The sequence below is a fragment of the Capsicum annuum genome, chromosome 2, assembly GCF_002878395.1.
Source record: "Capsicum annuum cultivar UCD-10X-F1 chromosome 2, UCD10Xv1.1, whole genome shotgun sequence".
In the NCBI taxonomy this organism is placed as follows: domain Eukaryota; kingdom Viridiplantae; phylum Streptophyta; class Magnoliopsida; order Solanales; family Solanaceae; genus Capsicum; species Capsicum annuum.
This window is the reverse complement of record NC_061112.1, coordinates 148673542-148694526: the sequence shown is the minus strand read 5'-3', so window position 1 is coordinate 148694526 and position 20985 is coordinate 148673542. Positions and strand designations below refer to the sequence as shown.

The following is a 20985-nucleotide window of genomic DNA, read 5'->3' as shown; positions in this document are numbered from 1 at the left end:
CCCCCCCCCCCCCCCCCCCCCTCCTCTTTTTTTTTTTTTAAAATTTATTTTCTTCTTCTTGAAATAGACAATATATGAATGTGAAAAGTACTTAGAGAGAGTGCAAAGGATTTTCAAAACTTGATAGGTATATATTCATTCTATTTTGATATAATAGATAAGAAAAGACACGAAAAGAGGAAAACATACATGAACGTAGTACTATCTATCATTTAAAAAAAAAAAGCCATTTTTGGGAACAAAATTGAATGGGAAGATAGAAAATTTACATGAAGGAGGATAATTTTTACTATTATGGACAATATGTACTCTTCGTTTTTTTTTCTGCTTCATTTTTTTCTTGTTTTTTCAAAACACAGGTTGGTAGAGGCCATAAAGAAAGTGAGTGGTTACCAAAATTAGAATAGCTGTGAGATACTCATGTTTTGCCTGATTTAGCCAATAAAAAGGTCAATTCTTCTTTGCATAATTGAGTGAATAATACATGGTCATCCAAGTATAGCAAATCCCTTACTAAAATTACTTATGTTTATTTTGTATTGATAAAATTATTCAAGTTGGACCAATTTAATCATAATCCACAAAGTCATATGTATGAGGCTAGTAATGAGGGTATAGTTCTTGTTTTTGCATTATAATAGGGAGGATCTCTCCATACCAACTTATTATATAGTATATCACACACTACGTCTTTAACCATTTGTATCCAAAATGTAGTGAATTGGTCATTGTCCAATTCTCATTTCTTTTGAGTAGGTTAGATTCTATATCCCCTGTAGGTTGGATGTACCATTATAAGTACGGGCTCAATTGAACTCATTATTAGGAAAGACGGGTACACAATCAAAGAGCCGTAGTAGCGGAAAATACCCAAAACCAAACCTTCCCTTTCAACTTGAAACAAGAAGAGACAAATAAACCCAAGCAAAATAGAGTAATATACAACAAACAAATCAATCAAATGAAACAAGATAAGAATAAAGGCAATCACGACAAAAGATTTACGTGGAAAACCATTTAGTGTGAAAACTAAAAAACCACGGGACCAAAACCTCCACTATAATCACCAAAGAGTTACAATATTGTCTTCCAAAATGGCCACAAAACAATGCCAAACAACAAGAAACAATATATAAACCACAACACCAAACACTAAAGAAATAAAAGAGTGAAAGCACAAAAAACCCAGCTACTGTTTGGGAATGAAGAACAGGAGCTACATGCCACCAAATCAATCTCCGTCAGTTCCTTATCAAAGATTGAGATGAGAGGAACAAGCAGTCCAAAAATCAGCTCAATCGGATAAGAAACGAAGCGGGAATCGCAATTTGAAATTGACAGCTGTGGCTGAAATTTAGGTGTGAAAATCAGTTTTGTTTTTCTCTCTTTGGCTGCTGAAAACTCTCTTTTTGTGATGGTGAATAAGACCTAAAAAAAATCAATATATATGCCCCATAGTAATGGGCCTATGGGCAAAAGTTGGTTGGTCTAAATTGGGTCTCATTTATCCACATAGGAAGGGAAAAAGACTCAATAACTCAACACTAATAACTTTAAAATATAATGAGTTCAATGCTAAAAATCTTAAAAAGTTAAGTCGATATAGCCACGACAAAGCGGCTTAAACAAAATAATATACATTATGACCTCTAGATCACCAAATTGTCCTGCACAGATTAATTAACAATGCCAAAATTTGCTAATCCTATAGTAGTACCTCGCCATTCTCAAAAAGAGAAAATTAATTTGCCAATAATAAAAAAAAATTATGAAAAACGTACAATGCCTAATATTGTCTTCTCATCGTATAACAACGGATACAATGTTTTCAATTAAAGTAACAAAGTAATAATCTATGTATTACAGAATCAACGGAGTAATGTCTCTTCTGAATTTTTGTCCTTTAATCTATATTTTATTTATCTGTAATATTAATTTACCATAATTAAATAGCTCTCTTTTAATTTTTGTGTCATGGTCCCCCACCCCACTTAAAAGCTGTAAAATATACTGGTAACATTTGAGGATTTAGAAAACCAATTGTTACTGTACTCTAAGTCTATAATACATGTGCCTTATTGTATTTCATGGTCCCCTATGATTCTATATTTATTTTTGTAAGGCGTGAAGTGTCTTACTAGGAAACAACTTGTTCCTGGGACACTTCGTACATAGTACATATTTTTACTGCTCATTAAATTCACACCAACCATACTACTTTACTATAAGATATATATCATGTATTTATAAGATCGATAAAAATTACCCGGTGCGAGCTAGTCTTCAGCCTTACTCCTATACATAATAAGGACCACCCTTCACCAAAGCGTAATTATATACAAATACATCCCTCGTCTTGTTATTTGGCCACCATAAACCTTAAGCTGCGTGCGGCGTGCTACTGATCACTTTTTTTATATTTTGTGCTTGACTGATGATTACATGTTAAAAATAAAAAAAATTATGGTCTGTTTAACATTACATTATTTGCTTATTCGTAATAATACATTGTAAAGGCCGTAAATAATGTTTAAATTTACCCCCCAAAGTGTTTGAATTGTCCTGCATTTGTCTGTTATCTGCTTATCAGTTCCTGAAAGCTCTGAATGTGCTATTATTATTTTTTGTCTCAAATATACTCTTCTTAAGTACGATTATCTATTTATCATGGCTCTGGCAGGTGACATGGTGGATTCACACCGACAAACAAAAGATCCAAAGTTTTTTCTTCCCTAGGTGGATAGAGTTACCTGGTACCTGTTACTTGCCGGTGGGAGGTGATAGGTATCCCGTGAATTTAGTCGAGGAGCGCGCTGGAAGTAGAGTAATGAATGTCCTGGGACCTTAACACAGAAGGAGATAAATGAGAAGGACGAAAAAGCGCCTTCAACGCAACCATACAAATAACTCTAGATAGATCACGTTTTCGAATTTAAAAAATAAAAATATAGCGTTTGAAATTTAAAGTTAGAATCTCAATGTGATCACGAGCCAATCTCTAATCTTGTATTTAGGAGATTCAACATTTATATATAGAGACTAAAAAACACCTTATGCTTATACGTACAATGTAATCTTTTACTGAGTGATTTAGATGAACATCATCTCCATCTCCTAGATCCACCGATTGCTAAATATCCCAAGTTCAGTCTGATTAATTCTTTGCACCTAGTTTTGAATTTATATTAAAGTTTCAATAACTTTATTTGTGTTGCATACATTTTATTTATTGAAAAATGTTCACTAACAAAAAAATTGTGTGTTTATGTTCAAACCTAAAATCATAAACAGGAATCTATCAGTCTAATCACAATCCTTTGACAATTTGGCTCATGAGAAATGACCCTCTATTGCTGTATTTTGTCCTGTGTGATTTTGTACCAAAAACCTTTGGCTATTAGTGACACATTAACAACCAGGCCCCTAGCACTGTACCTTCTATGCAATGAATAATCGACAACGTAACACCCCCTAAACCACTCTTGGTTTTCACTTTTTATCGTATATCAGGTTATTATTCCCTTTCACTCAACCAATCAAAAATCAACAAGAACACCCCCCCCCCCCCCCGCCGCACACACACACACCAACCACCTACACACACCCAAACCTCAAATCCCTACACTTTCTCCTCGTGCTTCTTCTTCTCCTCCATATAGTCCCACTAAGTTCCATCATCAATCCAAACATATACCTCCTCCTTTTTTTCCATTCATGTGGTAGGGGAAAACCTTATAAATTAGTCCTCTTTGTTTCCAACCTTACTATCAACCAAACATCTTAAATGTCAACCAGCAACATGATTCAATAATACTTACAAAACCATGAATATGATATAATTGTTCTCTACTCTGCCACTTTCATAAACTACGGTATCATTTAGGGTTTTTTTTCTTCGTAAACTCACTGGTCCGACTAATTCAAAATACACATAAACATATATAGCATAGTACTCTAGCTAATTATTAAATCAAACAAAGATGGGAAGAGGTAGGGTAGAGTTGAAGCGGATCGAGAACAAGATAAGAAGGCAAGTGACATTCTCAAAGAGACGATGTGGATTGTTGAAGAAAGCTAATGAGATCTCCGTTCTATGTGATGCTGATGTTGCTTTGATTGTTTTCTCTACCAAAGGCAAGCTCTTTGAGTACTCCACTGACTCCAGGTAGTACCATACCTTCTATTTTCTAATGCTCAATATTACTCCTATCTTGAGCCAAGGATATATCGGAAACAGCCTTTCTGATGTGGGTAGCTGTACGGACTGGTACACTATACCCTCCCAAACTCCACTACACATGAATTCACTGGTTTTGTTGCTGCTAAATATTACCCCTAGTACTAGTAATTTGTCATTAAAACAACTTTAAAATATGACTAAATAATTATTGTTAAAATTTTCTAATTTAAAAAGTAGTAGTATTCAACAACCTGGAAGATAAAAAATGACGGAACAAATATATGTCTTGATTACGACATACATTAGTGATGGTTATTCACAATTTGATCTGAAAGTTATTGTGGTATATATTTAATGAACTAATTATTTACCAATTCATTGATGCCCTCAATGCACTAATTTCTAAAATTGGTTGTATGTTCAGTTTAACTTACATTTTCTTTCTATCATTACGTGTGATTTAGATCAGTTTCACTAGAATATGCTAGGTGGATCGGATATGGTTCATCATGATCATGTGCTATGGATTAATTGCATATTACATGTATTCATATTTTCCAGCTATATCTCCCATTAAGTAATTTTAAGGATTGGTGGCTTCGATCTGTAATCATAAAAAGTGTGATATCTACTTCTTAATATCTGAAGCATTAACGTTTAATTTACTTAAATTCCTAACCACAGAAATATATTTGTACTTCCTTTATGCATCAATGCTTTTTGCAGGTTGTCATGTTAGTATTTTGGTTTTTATTTTGACATTATTACGTCCAAAATTAGATCAAATGCACATCCAAAAAGTACAACTACTGTCAGAAGTAATTAACCATGGATGACCTGTGATACACTGGTACTCAATTAACCTACTAAATTGACAAGTGTTTATTCTTTGGAAATTCTGAGGGGATTAAAGGGACAAGAAAAAGACAAGAAAAGCGAAAGCTGATGAAAAGAGCATTTCATTTTTGAAGTAAAGAGTGTTAGTGTTAAATTAATATGTATGTGTCGAAAATGGAGAGCCTAGAGCCTTGTGCCTCTTTGTCAGTTCATTCTCTGATAGTATATAGTACGAGGAACACTATCTACGTGTACTCCAATGCATACAAGAAATTTCTTAAATATATTAGGAGTATTAATTCATCTTAAATATAGGTAATTGTCTATGAAAAGAAAGATTTGTAATATGAAATAATAAGATAAATTGTCTATTACACACATTAATGATAATGTAAAAGTTCTTTACACTGTTAGTAGTACATGAGTCATCTTCGGGTCCTTTGGTCTCTGATGATGACAAGTTACATCTTTTCGATTTTCCTAGAGAATACATCTATACAACAATGTTGATCAGATCAACCCTTCAGTTTATTGTTTCTAGGCTATGATTTCATGTTATATCTAAATGATGAGTAATCTTAAATTTTAATGTGTAATAGTCAATACATAATGATCAAGAATCCTAATGGAGTCTGTTAGAAGGTAACCACAACTGCTTAATTACACCAATTTAATAACTGCATTTCAGTTATACAAATCTCTAGGAGCTGATGCTGTAATGCTTTGTTGGCATAAGATACATGAATGAAAATTACAGCATTGGCTTGTATCATTATTAAATGCGTTGAAACTAAAAGACCTAATAACTAGATTTGTTCACACCTACCTCTAGTATATAGCTTTAACTTATTCAAGGCATATCTTACACATTATGATAAACATGATTATATTGTGATGATTGATGAATAATATTGTAGAACAGACACAATTTTTGTGACAAAATCTTGTCAAACGATCTCATTCAGCTAGAAAAAAGGCACAAGCTTGAGCATAGGTATATAGCTTGATTTGTTATAGTTGTAAGAAACTTTGATCATGTATTCAAGCTTATATTAACAACAACAACATACCTAGTGTAATTGCACAAATAGATCGGAGTCTAGTCAACGTAGTATGTACGAGACGTTACCTTTATCTCGTAGAAATAGAACAGTTATTTCTGAAAGACCCTCGACATAAGTAACATATATATATACCAAGGCATTTGGAAAGGAAAATATATAAGTAATGAAAATGTAGCAACTAATAAAGAAAGCATTCCACAGCATTTGAAAAAAGGAACAACAAAAAAAATAATATAACAATTGAGGCAGTAAGAGAAATTGAAGGACAAGAACTACGATAATAGTGTTAATAATACTATTAAAGGGGAAACATACGAAGCACCAACTACGATCTATGATCTCCATATCCTCATGTCTAAGGTCATGTCCTCGATAAGTTGAAGATGCTCCATGTCTTATCTAATTTTATCTCCCAGTACTTCTTTGACCTACCTCTACCTCTTCTTAAATCCACCATTGTCAATCCTCTCACACCTCTTCACTTGGACATCTGCACATTCTTTCACATGCCCAACCATCTCAACCTCGCTTCCCTCGTATTATCCATCATGGAGGGTACTCCTGCCTTTCACTTTAATCAACTGAAATAGAGTTCAAATTACATAGATCTATCTCCTTCACTTTGGATTGATATAAATGCAAAAACTTCTCATTCTAATTAGACCTAGCTAGAAGCCTATTTAAGTGCTACTAATTATGTATATCAATGGAAGAGTAACTGTAAACACCCTTGCACCAAATGTAAAGTACTAACTGACTTATGTACATAAAAAAATCTACAATATTAACTTGGCAATCACTTACAAGTTATAATAACTATGTACAATTATGACTCGATCGATCCCAAACTAGTTGGAGCTAGTTTTATGAATCTTTATTATCAAATTTGACACTATTCTAAAGGAAAAAAAAAAAATCTAAAATAGCTTTACACTATATTAGAAGAAGCATGAGGATCGAAATTAAATAGTACTGTACTACTTACATATCTAATGCTGACACACATCATATATACTAGTAAATTTAAGATCATACAGTTAACTAGTTCAATTCTTTAACTAGCTAGCTTGCTTTTACTGACCTATAGAATGTTTTTTTTTTAAGTATGGAAAGTATTCTGGAAAGATATGAAAGATACTCATATGCAGAGAGAAAGATGAATCCAATTGACTCTGATCCCAAGGTGATCATCTATGTAAAATCCTTCATTTTTCTTATATAAACTCTTTGTTTTTCTTTATTTATCCTTCGAGTACTGTTCTCATTTTTGGTAATCAAAGAAGTTGCACCAGGAGTAGAACTATATTTGTGAAACCTCATTTGGAAATTAGAGAAATAGCACTTGTAGTAAATACTCCTAAATGTCACAGGTAGAACGTTTAGCAGGCGTTTCTAACATGAATCTTGTGACATTTGAAAAAAAGATATAGTATTTGAAGTTATACAAAGTCGAATAATGAAATATGGTTGCATCCATTTAAATTTTTGTGAAGCTATTTCTGTTTTAGTGGCGTTTCCTAATTTGAAAAGAATTATATTTAACTGAAAACTTTCCATTTTATCTTTTTTGACAAGCTTTTATAGTCCTACAAATGCGATTAAATCTTTAAGACCGCGTGTTTCAAAAGCTATTATTTCTTTTCTTAAATTATGGACCTATCAAAGAGGTGCACATAAATTAAAATGGAGAGACTAGTAATAGTTTTAATATACTTTTAAGTAAAACATTCCTACTGTTTTTCAATCACAAAGCTAAGTTCATGTTTTGAACACAAACATCAACATCAATAAATACATTTTTATTCTTTAATTGTTTGTTTATCTTTTCTACTCTTGATGTTCCCTTTGAGTGTTTGAATAATAATATGCGCTGCTGCATATAGGAAAATTGGAATTTGGAGTATCCGAAGCTCATGTCAAGGGCTGAGCTTTTACAAAGAAATATAAGGTACCTTAAACCACCCCTATTTCACTTCATGGCTTCAAACATAAGATATTAATACACTGTTGAGATGCTTGTGTAGTGTTCTTGCAGTTTATATTCATATAAAAATGTGTAGGCATTATATGGGTCAGGATCTGGACCCTCTAAGTTTGCGAGAGCTCCAGAGTTTAGAGCTACAGATTGATACTTCATTGAAGCGAATACGAAGCAGGAAGGTCAGAATTATTCACATTTACTACTGTTTATTACAATGATTCACCTTATTACACACCGGGAGAGCCCAACCCAAAAGACTAGTCTAATAGGTGGGAGAACCCATTTGGCTTATAATCCCCTTAGCATTTCTCAATTTTTCCAATGTGGGACAATTGGTTCATAAAACTGCCACTATAAAGATATATGTGGTATAATATCTTATTTCATTTACATTAGTCGATTATAACAAGTTCTCTAGCAAGTAACATATCTTATTTCTCATATTACTATTATTGATTCCAGTACTTTTAATGAACTACAGTTGGTCATTATCTGAGTTTAAAAGTTGTTTTACGATACCAATGCATAGAAGTTACAATAGCTCTTACTGTTATGATGGCGTTAAATTAGCTAGTTCTCAACAATTATGTGATCTCACTTGAATATGCAGAACCAACTGATGCACGAGTCCATTTCTGAGCTGCAGAAAAAGGTAACTATATATTCTGGTATAACTTAATTGCCAGTAATTAAGAAGCCCAATATGGTATTACATGCTCATGTAAACAGTCCAATTATATCAACTAGAATAAGTTACATTTGGTTTTGTAAGCAAATCTGGTCCTGATTTTGTTGCACTTAACTTATGGCAGGAGAAAGCGCTGCACGAACAGAACAACTTGATAAATAAAAAGGTATGTATATACCACACCGAGCTTTAGTTTCTAACATCTTATACTTGGTGTTACTTGTTGAAACTTTATTTTTATGTACATAGTCATATATATATATATGTATTCTAATAAAAATGTGAACTGAAAACATACAGCTGAAAGAAAAGGAGAAGACACAACCCAACTCAGGCCAAAACTCAGCAACCTTTCATGTGCCTCCATCACATTCTCATCACCAACTTGTTCCTAACCTATCAATTGGGTACGGTCTCTCTTTCTCTCTCTCTCTCTATTATGCTATCAACTTATAACCTTAAAAGATTATTGATATGGTGTTTGTAACCTAACAATACCTCACGTAATGCATAATAACAGGTTAAACCGTTGAAGTTTCATATTTTTAGTTAGTGTATTAATTTGTATATTACTTTATTACAGTATTTAGGATGAAGAAATTCAGGTGTTTAACTTTGATGTTCAAAAAAGATCTAGTTAATTAAAAGGGAACCAATTCTAGCTTACATTGTCTCTTAATCTGTTTTAAAACATGCATGTCTATATATAAGTTTAATTAATCTGTTTTATATATAATGTTTGTCAGGGGGGCTTTTGGAGGAACAAGGGAAATGAACATAGATGGATCAGGTCAGGCTGAGTATCCTGGTTCAAATAATAATTCCACCTTGATGCCGCCATGGATGCTCCGCCACATCAGCAACGAAGGGTGAAAACAAGAAAAAAGAAAAAAAGAAATTATTCTTCAGGGAAGAGTATAAAAGACGTACTACGTAATATTGGAAGTTAATTGGAACCACACCATTGTGTTATGTTGTGGATGTAACATTGCTTCTACAACAGCTAGATATATAAATAGAGGTACGTACGTCCATGTACGTATAATTAGTTGTATATTGTTTTGTTCAAAACAATATATTGAACCTTACAGCTTGTGATATGTAATAAAACTTGAATTTAATTTTTGTGCACGGTGTACCAAATATTCTACACTATCAGGTAAATTTTATCCGCTGCTGGTTAAGTTTACGTGATAGTGTAGAATATTTTATACACAAACAGTGCACAAAACTTAAACTCATAAAACTTTTCATCCTTTCATTTTTTTTAATCTATAATATAGTTCGATCAAGTCTCTTTCCTACAAAATTTAAATGATTTAAGCAGTGCAAGATACGTTGTTTAAGCGACTTTATATGTTATGGAATCAAGAATGCATAGACAAGTATTTATTGTTTAGATAACATTATTCTGAGATGATCCATCAATGTGTTACACTCTCAAAGTCCCCTCAAATTAAAGGGTATATATTGATTAAGGAGGCACACTGATGCCCCAATTCGTAGGTGTGAGAGGTTGGTCTTAGATGGTTTCAAGCGGGGTAGGGGTAGGCCGAAGAAATGCTGGAGAGAAGTGATTAGACGTGACATGGAGCAGTTATAGCTTACTAAGGACATGACCTTCGATAGGAGGTTATGGAGGAAAAATATTAGGATAGAGGGCTAGTGTATGTGGATGAGTCGGAGTCAGTAGTCATGAGTGCTTTGATGTAGCTTAATTAGCTGGTAGTCTTAGGGTTGGGGGGAGGGGGTGCCTTTTGTTTGGTAGTGTACAATATTTTTTTTTGTGGGTGCCGTATTTCTCTGTTATTTTCGTTTTGCTTCATGCTTTTGACTATTTTATTTACTATCCTTTTGTCTTGAGTCGGAGGCTATCGGAAACAACCTCTCTACTTCTTCGGAGGTAATGGTATGAACTACGTAGATTTTACCCTCTCCAAATTCCATTATGTGGAAATATACTGGGTTTGTTGTTGTGTATATTGATTAAGGATGAAAAGATTATAGAATGATTCCAGAGATTCCCCATTTGCTTATAACGCTCACCTTTCTTTGTGATTTCAGACATTACGCACGCTCACTCTTATTTTGATTTTTTTTAATAACAAAATTAGTTAAATGATAAACTTTACAGGCTCTTGTAGCATTAATAATAATCACTATATAGTAGTGTCCCCAGCTATTTTTTTTTTTTTTTTTCCTTTTTTGCTTTGGATTAGCTTGGAATATCAATGAGGTTGGAAAAATTATACTAGTATGTTTCAAATTTAAAGAAACCACAAGAAATGATACTGTTGGTTCAAAATTATCAGCAAGGAGCACGTACTCTAGCTAAATAGCAATTACAAATGGTCTGAGTTTATTCAGACTTCTTAACAAGTTCAATTTTTGGTTAAAAATGTACATGTTTCATTTACCATATACAATTCATTTCAAAGTAAAAACTACCAACTTCATAATGCAACACCACAGAAGCTCCAGAAAGGAGATACACTTATTTGATGAAGAAATAAAGACTATTTTTCTATATTGTACTACATGAATTCAACAATCAATCCCAATGGATGAATATATTGTACACATCAACACCATCGTTGATGTCACAGACCAAACTCATCATCATTGTAGTAATGCTCCCTGCAAATGCCAAAAAAAAACGAAAGAAAAGAATCAGTAACTGGCTATATATGACACGATAAAGGGGAAAAAGGAGAGGCTTGTGAACATCTGAAGTGCCTGCAAGTAGAAGCACAGCATTCAACAGTAAAATCAGAAGACATGCGTCACTAGAATTTTTACCTCAATCTTTCACAAAGTCGTGCCAAAGCATCAGATCCTGTTCTTGAGGCGACATCCTCAACCTCTGAAGCATTGGATAGATTCACTGTTTCTGCAAGCCGAAACTCACATAACTCCTTCAGTGAGCATGCATCTGTTAACACTGCGGAATGACCACCACCAGCAGCCAATTTCCGAACTTCTCCAACACACCTGAACAAAGGGGTAATTAAATATGAAATTACTTTGTCATCAACAGATTTCCAACGTCTAGTCAAGTAATAGATAGCTTTCACGAATCATACCAATCAACTGGTGATGGATACCAGGCATATGTTGACTTCTCATTAGCTGCTTGACCATAGCAGTTATAACCCCATCCATGTATTCGTCCATCATTAGCAGAAATAAGTGTGTGTGAATGCCCACAAGCAACAAGTTGCACACCATCTGGAACAACCAACACTGGTATATTTCGGAGCATTATCTCAGATTCATTGAGCTTGCATGAAAAGAATCCATTTAAGGGCCCAACTCCCAATTGTCCAGCCTGACCCCCACCCCAAGCATAAAGAGCCCCTTTTGCAGTCACAGCACAACTGTGAACGCCACCACAGGCAACTTCTTTTATAAATATGCCATCAAGGGAAACTACACGCCTAGGTAAAAGTTCCTTGTCACCTGACTGAAGGGAACAATGGCCAAGTTGTCCCATGCTCCCCAATCCCCAAGTATAGCTGTAGTTAGTCAAAATGATAGAACAATAAGTATTCCTATATCAAAATCTTAAGAAATAGTTGGTTAAGGGAAAAAGGGTATCAATCACATGATCTATAGAGTATAGAGTAGTAGTATCTGTTGAGGAGCGAGACATAACCATCACTAAGTTGTACAGGACTTCAAGAGATGGAAGATAGAGTAGAAAAAAAGTGAAAGACAGGTTTAAAGGAATAACGTAAATGTCAACCAAGGAGCAGATTAGGTAATGCAATTTAGCAGTTGGAGAACAGAGAATTCATTACAACATCGCTGTTCCTTGACACAACTTTTGACTCTTCACTATAAAACATGCACTAAATGAAAGCAAACATCCCAATAAAAAATATGATTAAGAAATCAAACAAAAGATGCTCAGGACAATTATATCAGCGTTAGTCCACAACATCCTGTCAGTTGTTAAGTCCTAGTCCACAACGCCCTGTCAGTTGTTAAGTCCTAAAAGTATAATGAGGGGTACAGCAGAAAGATGACAGATCATCATGAAGATACATGTCGTGAAGCTTCTTATTCCATTTCATGAAGGATCAATGACTAACTCAGACCCGCAATGACTCAAAAATTGATATTTTACCATATGCGAGGTTGCACTAGTGGCAAGAGCATTTACCAAGTGGTTCGGAGTTTCCGTCAACAAGGAACCAAAGTTGGGAGAGGGCCAGTATTGGTTTCTGGTAAATTCGTACTAGCATAAGAAAGAACAGGCAAGGAAGAGAACTTAGCTTTACTATAGCATAAGCAAATGATAGTACCATATTATTAGGGGTCCTTTTTGAAAGGAAATTTATTATCTCAAAGAGCTTCATGATAAAGATTCCTACTTAAATTGGAATTTGAAATAACCAGAACTGGAAAGAGCTAACATGTGAACAGAAGCATCAAGTAAAGTGGATACAAGTTACCCCACGTCAGACAATAAACTTTTATTTAATGCACAGCAATACAAATACCACCTCATTAGAAGAATTAGATAAGGGTGCACCGCTGTTTGCCTCATACAAAGATAAGAACAGGAATACTTAAAATGCATCAATATGACTAGTTCTAAAAGTAATCGCAGAAGATTTATTTTGACTTCCTAGAGATGACTGATAAAAACTGCGAGAGAGATACATATTTCTCCATTAATCTATAGATGATTGATGGAGTTTTCAGTGCATTCACACAAATGCATGATGTTTTTCTCTTTTTCCTTTTCCGATCTTCTGCAGTTTTTCAATATGTAAATTTGCTCTACTATGGAGGATTTCTCTCTACTCTATCTTCCTTTTTTGTGTGTGTAATGTTTATGGTAGAGGTGGGTAGTTAAATGGGGGAGTTTCTAGAATCATCTTAGTAATGACTATCTAACAAAATCCTATAACCAAAACCAGAAGCCAGGAGAAAATTTGCAAATGTAATATTTCAGTAGGACCAGGCAACTTCAATGATTCAAATATAAATAAGTGAAGTTTCCAAATGGGAAAAACAAAGTCTGTAAATTAAGTAGTGTGTATCTTTATGGTTTATTTTCCCTGAAATCCACGTCCACTTGTGCCATGCGGATAACCACAATTCTCATGCTTAGTATCAAAACTTATCTCCATCAAGAAAGGTCCAATGAACACTTACACCTCGCCTTTCTCTGATATAGCTGCAGTATGGTACTCCCCGCATGACACTTGGGTAATCTTCACAAGTTCAGGGGCTTCATCAAGAAATTTAGCATATCCATTAATTACACGAGGGCCTTGAAGGCCTTCAGATGTAACACCTCTGCCAAGCTGACCATATTCATTATAGCCTGCTTTACCAGAGCAGTGACAAAATTTTAATTAATACATGACACAATATGTTTATAACTCTAAGGCTGCGTAACCTGAAATAGAATGTACACATAAAAACTAAAATCACATGCAGCGCTCCATACACAAATGTGCACCGAATTCATCAAAGTTACTGAGAGCATATGTTAAGCATAGGATGGTAATAAAGGTGAACGAAGAAAGTGCAAATTACCCCAAGCTTGCAGTAACCCTTCTTCTGATAGAGCAACAACATGAACAGCACCACAAGAAACTTGGCGAATAACCTGAATGAATTGAAAGAGCAAGCAAGTATCAGAAAATTTGTTGCGTACTGTGAATTGTCAGGTCACTTCTTGTTTAAAGAAACCGCGAATTACATCATTTGCATGTGATAACCAAATTATATACGTTGTACATGTACATGTATGCACGATAAATATTTGCAAGCAGTAACCAATAGAACTGTTTCCAAAGCATCAAACGTGCATCTGTTTGCACATAAAATAACATTGACTATTTAGAACTCAAACAAACCTAAGGCTCAACCAAATAAAACTGCTTTTGTATTGAAAGCAACTTCTTAACCAAAAAAATGTGTCCATAGATTAGATAGAGAATTCAGGAAAAGGTAAATCTGCTATCCTAACATAAATGCGACTAGATATATGATTAAGCCCCACTAGGACCACGCCGAAGTGATACATTTACATGAGAAATAGAGATATCTCCACCAAAATTAATTCTCAAGACAAAGTCGGTACCGTTGAAGGAGCAAAGGCACCCGAAAAGAGTCGTGGGTAGTTGGATCCCTGCATAGAACAACATGGGCAAACACACTGTGACCCCGAATAAACAAGGTAGCTGTTGAATCTGAAGGGTTTTGTGAGACTGACCTGGTTCTGTCCCCAGACCCAAAGTCTCCTAGCTGACATGGTACCATTATTTTCACGTGGTTCTGCAATGGCAGCAGTAGAATGTGCTCCACACGAAACACTAACAACAAATTCAGATTGTAATTGCTTCACTTTCTTGGGGTGCTTCCTAGCACTTTCAGTTCCATCACCCAGCTGACCAAATTCGTTAGCCCCTGTTCGAAAGTATAAAAATTTGGAGCGTTCTGTAAATTACTTCATGTTAATGAAATAAATACAACTCTCTTACAGGAAAAATCTACTTCCCCACCAACAAAAGCAGGATCACGCTTCTGAAATAACTTCTCTAATATCAATAAAAGTATAGGTTCTTCCCAAAGAGGTAACTTTACAAGTAAAAATGAACTGATAATATCAAGTTAAAACGCATAAAGTGGTGGTGTTTATGTTGCAGCATATCTCCTTAAATAAAGGAATATAAAACAAGTATTACACCAAGTAATTCATTTGAGTAGAAAACACACGAACCCGTAGCAAGATCAATTAAGAAAGGCAGTAAATGACAAACAAAATAGTGCAATGACTTTTTTCAGTAAGAATAGCTCAATGGGTTTTAAAGGCACAATGTATAGCAAATAGATAACCAACCGAGAAGGATTAAACCATGTTCAGGAAAAATTAAATGATACCACGGTTTACATGAGAATTCACAATTCCTTTGGAAGAAGCCAATAAGAGATTTGCTATCATTATCTATCCTCCCAACTTCCTAATTTCGTTCAACCCAACCCACATGTAAATATTTTGTCGATGATACAAATACCGCAGATAAAGCACTCTCCGCTCTCTACCTTCGCAAGATAGGGATAAGGCTGCATCTACACCACCCTCCTGCATCTAAATATTGTTGTTGTTGTTAGACACTCCCCACTCCTGCCTCCAAAAAAAGCTTTAGTTGGTGGGATGAAATTAAAACCACAAAAAAAGCAGAAGCGAAAATAAATAAATATTGGTTTTACATCCATATAATTCGCACGTTCTTGGGGTACACCGTCTTCGAAAACTCTTCCTCAAACCAATTTTGATCCATAATTTGTCCTTTTTTGACCAATGGTAGCCTGATCAAACTAAATACTACAGTTGTCTTGCTTCATTCCACCCAATTTATCTCAGAAATAAACAGACAGCTGATGATATAATCCAAGAGAAACAAAAACTTGGCTAGGAAACATCACAGTTTTCCCCACTTTGTAGGATTACACTAAGTATGTTGTTATATAGAAAAGATAAACTTTTCACAAAAGAGAATCTTAGTAGCTCAGTTGGTTAGCTGCCCGAACTTTCACCTTGTTGGCAATGTAATCCCTTCCCCCATTTTCCCTTCCCCTACCCCCAATTTATTAAAGAAAAGACTCAATTTTTTGGCAAAGATTGTAACTGATAACCTCAAAAAGACTAAATGACAGGCAATACATCAAAAGCATGAATACTAAAAATAAGAGAAATGAAAAAGGTCAAACCCCATGTAAAAAGAGATCCATCAGAAGCCACAGCAGCAGTGTGTTCACGACCACAAGCAATATCCAACCAACGAGAATTGCCAGCAGCTGGACATCCAAATAGCTCTGGTGGAAGCTGTTTAGGGATCCTCAAACTCCCTTCTTTCCCTCTTCGACCCGTTTGTCCACTTTGATTGTAACCCCAAACGTAAATAGCACTCTTGTTTGCCAGATTTACACAACGTGACACCCCAAGTATCTCATCAATATCCATTTTATGTTCAACTATATCAAAAAAAAAAAAAAAAAAGAAATGATCTTTCACTAACTTTGACTTAATTCTTTTCTTCTTTTTTTTTTACCAAAAAGTGTAAGCAGGAAGAAGTTGAAAAACTTACTATGATATATATATAAGGGGAAGAAAAATCTCCGGGAAATTTGAAGAATCTAAGGTTGGAATTTGAGCTCCAAAGAAATTGAGAGTTCCTGCCCGACCGTTTTCTTCCAACTGATTTTTTCTGCACCTTAAATAAATTTACTCTAATTTTAATATATTCTTCCTTCTCTTTTTTAATGTTTATTTAAAAAAAAAAAAAAAAATACTACTCCGTTCTATTTTATATATATTTTAATTGGATACAAAATTTAAAAAATAAAAAAAATTGATGATGTTTATCAAATTATCCTTCGTTGAAAAATATATTACTGCTGTTTTTAATTAAATGAGATCTTGTAAGTGAGATCAATAAGTATAAAAGTATAATTAATATTAAATAAAAAAGAATTATATTTTTTGAAAAAGATAAAAGAAAAATTGTGATACTGAGGAAGTAATTTGTAAGATTACTCCAAGTATTTACTCCATGTCACTTGTGGAATTAGGTATGTTATTTGTTGTGTGTACTATTATTTATTTGATACGTACTTTTTAAGAAAAAAATTGAACATTATTGTTCGATATAAGGAGTATAATTGGGCACAGCTTTAATATTACATTAAAATAATTATTTTAGGATAATTTTTTAAAACTAAAATGACTATTAATTTGGGTCAAAGGGAGGTACTTGATCAATTTTATTGCTTAGACAATTAATAATCAAAAGTTGGTTCACATAAGTACAAAACCCGTCCAAGTACATAGAGTAGAATTTAGATTTTCACCAACTATTTATAGAAAGTTGTCAAACTGTCAAACTTCAACCTCTCTTTCCTTAAAGAACAATAAAAACAGAAGAGAATCCAAAATTCCCAATTTCCCTGAGGTAACAGGTAAGGCTTCTTTTCTCTTCTTTTTCATCTATTTAATTCTAATGGTGAATTTGTTGTATGCCACTACTTTATGTAAATGATAAATCTAAAGAAGACTAAAATTGGTGAGGATTTGGACATGTTAGGACAAGGACTTTATGTATCTTTTATGTTGTTTTTGTCTGTTTTAAAATTTAGTTAAAGTTGTTTGCATTTTGTGATAGCTTTTTTATTGATCTCCTGATTAACTTTAAAACAGATAGATACAGTTGTTGTTGACGTTATGATCATTTGTAAATGTGGAGTTTGAACCTAATATTTGTTTCTTTAATGATACTTCTGCACTTTTATTCTTGTAAATGATATTTATTCCATATAACAGAAGAATGATAAGAGCTAATGACTTGTTTCGGAATGTATGAAATCAGGTTCTAGCATCGATCAATGGCCACCAACAGTGGGAAGAAGTTTATCCGAATTGATATCAGTTCGGATACTGTGTGTCCCTGGTGCTTTGTGGGGAAAAAGAACCTTGATAAAGCTATAGCGTTAACCAATGATCAGTATGATTTTGAGGTGCCATTACCATTAGCTTCTGTTGTTTGTTCCTCCCTTTCGATCTTTCGCTATATCTTCACTGGAAAAATTCTTTTTTGTAGATTAAGTGGCATCCATTTCTTCTTAATCCGTCTGCGCCTAAAGAAGGGGTTAACAAGAAAGATTACTACAGAAATAAGTTTGGACCTCGCTCTGAACAAATGATGTCAAAGATGTCAGAGGTTCGTATTTTCTTTTTTTCCTCTTGTTGCCCAAACAATGTGTCTTGTAAGGTTACCTCCAGTGTGAATCAACTTATTTCAACCTTTCCAAAATCATGCAGGTTTTTAAGGGACTTGGGCTGGAATATAACATGTCAGGACTTACGTAAGTCTGATTAGTCTGGTGGTTTGCCAAAAACAAGAAAGATGTGTAGTGCAAACACTTGTGTGTTATAAAATAGTTGGTTTGTTTTGTTTATGCAGAGGAAGTAGTCTAGATAGCCACAGGCTACTATATTTTGCAGGACAGCAAGGGCTTGACAAGCAAAATAATCTCGCTGAGGAGCTTTTTCTCGGCTATTTCACACAGGAAAGGTATATAGGTGATAGGTTAGTGCCTTCTTTTCCTGACAGACTGAGATTAGTTACATGAGCATACTTCTGCTATGCAGTAACCATATTCAACTTTCCTTATATTTTCCTTTCTATTGGATCTTTCTCCCTACTTTTGTTAATGATTCACGAGCAGAGATTTTTAAGTTTCTTCCTAGTATAATATCCCCTCAGCTTAATGACCAACGCTGATATTTAACTGAGCTTGTTGCTTACAAGCGAATAATCTCAAGACTTTCGCTTCAGATAGTATGTTGTCAAGATAAATATGAATCATTAATAGTGATGCATCACTTGTCAATAGCCATATTTCTTTTTTGTTTGTTAGTGTTTTATGAGCATAAGCAGATGTTATACATAATAAATCTGATGACATAGTTGGTATACAAGGTGTCATTTAGAGTTTATAGTGACAACTTTTGATTCTCAACTTGAAGGGAATTTCTTATAGAAGCTGCAACTAAGGTCGGCGTAGAAGGAGCAGCTAACTTCCTTGAAGATCCCAACAATGGACTAAAGGAGGTATGTTTCGCAGCTTTATTCAATAGTCAAGTGGAGAGTCTGTCCTCTATTTTGCTTGCTCTTCTCCTTTCTCTCACAAGGTAGGCTGAGGGGGTGGAGCAGGTAGCATCTGCTGGGAAACTGCTAACGACGCGGTCAATTATATAGCACTTCTGCTAGACAGAAGTAATGCAGCCTATGTCAACTATATCTATACTTGGCAGTATGACTAGTCTTTTGTCCTGCTCCATGATGCACCAAAGTCATTCATATCACACCTCATGTTCACTATTACTCCCCCTCCACCACCCTGCGGGTTGGCTCAGCAGTAGGATAGATCACAATTAATCTTATAATTATAAATAAATTTTGATTGTTTTGGGGTATGTGAAGGTGAATGAAGAGCTTCAGCATTACTCATCAAATATATCAGGCGTTCCACATTTTGTGGTATGTAAACGCATTTTAGCACATTGTTCTACAAGCACTTCAAAAATGTTAAATCCGCGAATAAGAAATTACTAAGCAGTTGTATTTGGCAGTTGAACGGCAAGTACCAGTTGAGCGGTGGCCAACCTCCAGAGAGCTTCATCCAAGCCTTTCGAGCTGCTTCAAATGTCGCAGCATAGTTCTTCTCCAACTTCATTTGGAGTCTCTCTACCTCCATGAAGTTGTATGCCCGCCAGACAGATACCGGTGGCTCTTTCTTAAAGTGCGATGAAGTATTCGATTTAGTGATATTATATATGCCTATGTTCTAGTGTAACTAAGTATTGTGGATGCTTTACTGATGGATGCAAGACGATGACATGATATAATAAAATCCACCGAGAATATTGACGATATGTGATTGTGGTGACTTAATTGACTTGCAGTAATTACTTCTGTTTTATTTTTCCTTGATGATTGACAGATTTACAACGATGGTTAAGGGCAAAGTTAGTAAAGCCTTCGCTTTAGCCTCCTAAATTTTGGCCTCAAAAATTTTAATAGTAAACTTTATAATTTCAACATCACTTGAAATAATAATGAAGATTGTTAATACATTTTTAAGAAAATATCTAAAAAATAATAATAATAAAAAGGAGAAAAAGTTCTCATTTTTATAAGAAATATTTTAGAACTTTGAACTAAATAATTTGAACTTTATATTAATAAATAAAATTTTAACAACAACATCCAAGTTAATGTATTGCAAATAAATGGCTAGCATCTTATTAACAAGAATTAATCCTTACTTTAATTAATAATCATATTAATTTGTTGAAGTTAAAGGTTACGTATCTTTTAAAAATATTATATTGAAACAATCAATAAATAAGACAACCCTAAATTATTATAGTAGTATGTTTATATACTAGTACAAGTATAAGTATATGGGTCACGTAAGTCAAACTACAATTATTACTGATTTTACAGGGAGTTTAGAAATATATTTTGAAATTTTTGACTTTTATTTTGTTTGAGAAATTTTTGACTTATTAAAGATGGTTAAATTTATTAAAATATTTTTTAACTTTATGATTTCATCGGTGGCAATGTTTTTTATACATAAAAAAAGGTAACAATTTAAAGCCTATTACTTCATTAAGTTTCCATTATTTAAGTTTTTTAATTTAATA

At 34.1% G+C, this 20985-nt stretch overlaps 3 protein-coding genes across 9 annotated transcripts; 2 read left to right on the top strand and 1 right to left on the bottom strand.

Moving 5' to 3' along the window:
• The first annotated feature begins 3445 nt into the window (after positions 1 to 3445).
• Positions 3446 to 10011, top strand: LOC107860421 (truncated transcription factor CAULIFLOWER A). 4 transcript variants are annotated; one of them, XM_016705780.2, is made up of 8 exons: positions 3446 to 4165; positions 7186 to 7264; positions 7965 to 8029; positions 8142 to 8241; positions 8673 to 8714; positions 8875 to 8916; positions 9051 to 9157; positions 9497 to 10011. In XM_016705780.2, exons 1-8 carry the CDS (start codon positions 3981 to 3983, stop codon positions 9621 to 9623), a joined length of 747 nt encoding a protein of 248 aa, XP_016561266.2. In that variant the 5' UTR covers positions 3446 to 3980; the 3' UTR covers positions 9624 to 10011. The 4 variants fall into 4 exon arrangements, with proteins under 4 accessions (XP_016561266.2, XP_016561265.2, XP_016561268.2 ...); XM_016705779.2 differs by having other exon boundaries at positions 3536 to 4165; positions 8106 to 8241; XM_016705782.2 differs by having other exon boundaries at positions 3537 to 4165; positions 8709 to 8714.
• A 1025-nt stretch (positions 10012 to 11036) lies between these two features.
• LOC107860420 (ultraviolet-B receptor UVR8) lies at positions 11037 to 17076 on the bottom strand. 3 transcript variants are annotated; one of them, XM_016705778.2, is made up of 10 exons: positions 16862 to 16987; positions 16485 to 16683; positions 15816 to 15897; positions 14986 to 15179; positions 14854 to 14901; positions 14304 to 14376; positions 13917 to 14088; positions 11834 to 12265; positions 11550 to 11741; positions 11037 to 11387 (listed from the first exon to the last, which is right to left on the bottom strand). In XM_016705778.2, exons 3-10 carry the CDS (start codon positions 15859 to 15861, stop codon positions 11351 to 11353), a joined length of 1194 nt encoding a protein of 397 aa, XP_016561264.1. In that variant the 5' UTR covers positions 15862 to 15897; positions 16485 to 16683; positions 16862 to 16987; the 3' UTR covers positions 11037 to 11350. The 3 variants fall into 3 exon arrangements, with proteins under 3 accessions (XP_016561264.1, XP_016561262.1, XP_016561263.1); XM_016705776.2 differs by lacking the exon at positions 15816 to 15897 and having other exon boundaries at positions 16485 to 16748; positions 16862 to 17076; XM_016705777.2 differs by lacking the exons at positions 11037 to 11387; positions 15816 to 15897 and having other exon boundaries at positions 11546 to 11741; positions 16485 to 16748; positions 16862 to 17014.
• Positions 17077 to 17577: 501 nt separating this feature from the next.
• Positions 17578 to 20206, top strand: LOC107861425 (uncharacterized protein YwbO). Of its 2 annotated transcripts, none has more exons than XM_016706763.2 (8): positions 17578 to 17732; positions 18140 to 18287; positions 18371 to 18490; positions 18592 to 18635; positions 18734 to 18844; positions 19300 to 19384; positions 19757 to 19813; positions 19906 to 20206. In XM_016706763.2, the coding sequence occupies exons 2-8, from the start codon at positions 18156 to 18158 to the stop codon at positions 19990 to 19992; spliced, it is 636 nt and encodes a 211-aa protein (XP_016562249.1). In that variant the 5' UTR covers positions 17578 to 17732; positions 18140 to 18155; the 3' UTR covers positions 19993 to 20206. The 2 variants fall into 2 exon arrangements, with proteins under 2 accessions (XP_016562249.1, XP_016562248.1); XM_016706762.2 differs by having other exon boundaries at positions 17579 to 17732; positions 18734 to 18859.
• Positions 20207 to 20985: the final 779 nt, after the last annotated feature.

What these genes read in the sequence shown, in the direction of transcription:
- LOC107860420 (XM_016705776.2), bottom strand. Translation starts at nt 16,737, where the DNA reads ATGGATATTGATGAGATACTTGGGGTGTCACGTTGTGTAAATCTGGCA. An exon ending in GGGTCTGGGGACAGAACCAG is followed by an intron (nt 14,902 to 14,985) that starts GTCAGTCTCACA and finishes TGTTCTATGCAG; the next exon opens with GGATCCAACTACCCACGACT. An exon ending in TATCCATCACCAGTTGATTG is followed by an intron (nt 11,742 to 11,833) that starts GTATGATTCGTG and finishes CCCTTTGTTCAG; the next exon opens with GTGTGTTGGAGAAGTTCGGA.
- LOC107860421 (XM_016705779.2), top strand. Translation starts at nt 3,981, where the DNA reads ATGGGAAGAGGTAGGGTAGAGTTGAAGCGGATCGAGAACAAGATAAGA. An exon ending in AGCGAATACGAAGCAGGAAG is followed by an intron (nt 8,242 to 8,672) that starts GTCAGAATTATT and finishes TTGAATATGCAG; the next exon opens with AACCAACTGATGCACGAGTC. An exon ending in ACAACTTGATAAATAAAAAG is followed by an intron (nt 8,917 to 9,050) that starts GTATGTATATAC and finishes GAAAACATACAG; the next exon opens with CTGAAAGAAAAGGAGAAGAC.
- LOC107861425 (XM_016706762.2), top strand. Translation starts at nt 18,156, where the DNA reads ATGGCCACCAACAGTGGGAAGAAGTTTATCCGAATTGATATCAGTTCG. An exon ending in ATGATCAGTATGATTTTGAG is followed by an intron (nt 18,288 to 18,370) that starts GTGCCATTACCA and finishes TCTTTTTTGTAG; the next exon opens with ATTAAGTGGCATCCATTTCT. An exon ending in TGATGTCAAAGATGTCAGAG is followed by an intron (nt 18,491 to 18,591) that starts GTTCGTATTTTC and finishes AAAATCATGCAG; the next exon opens with GTTTTTAAGGGACTTGGGCT.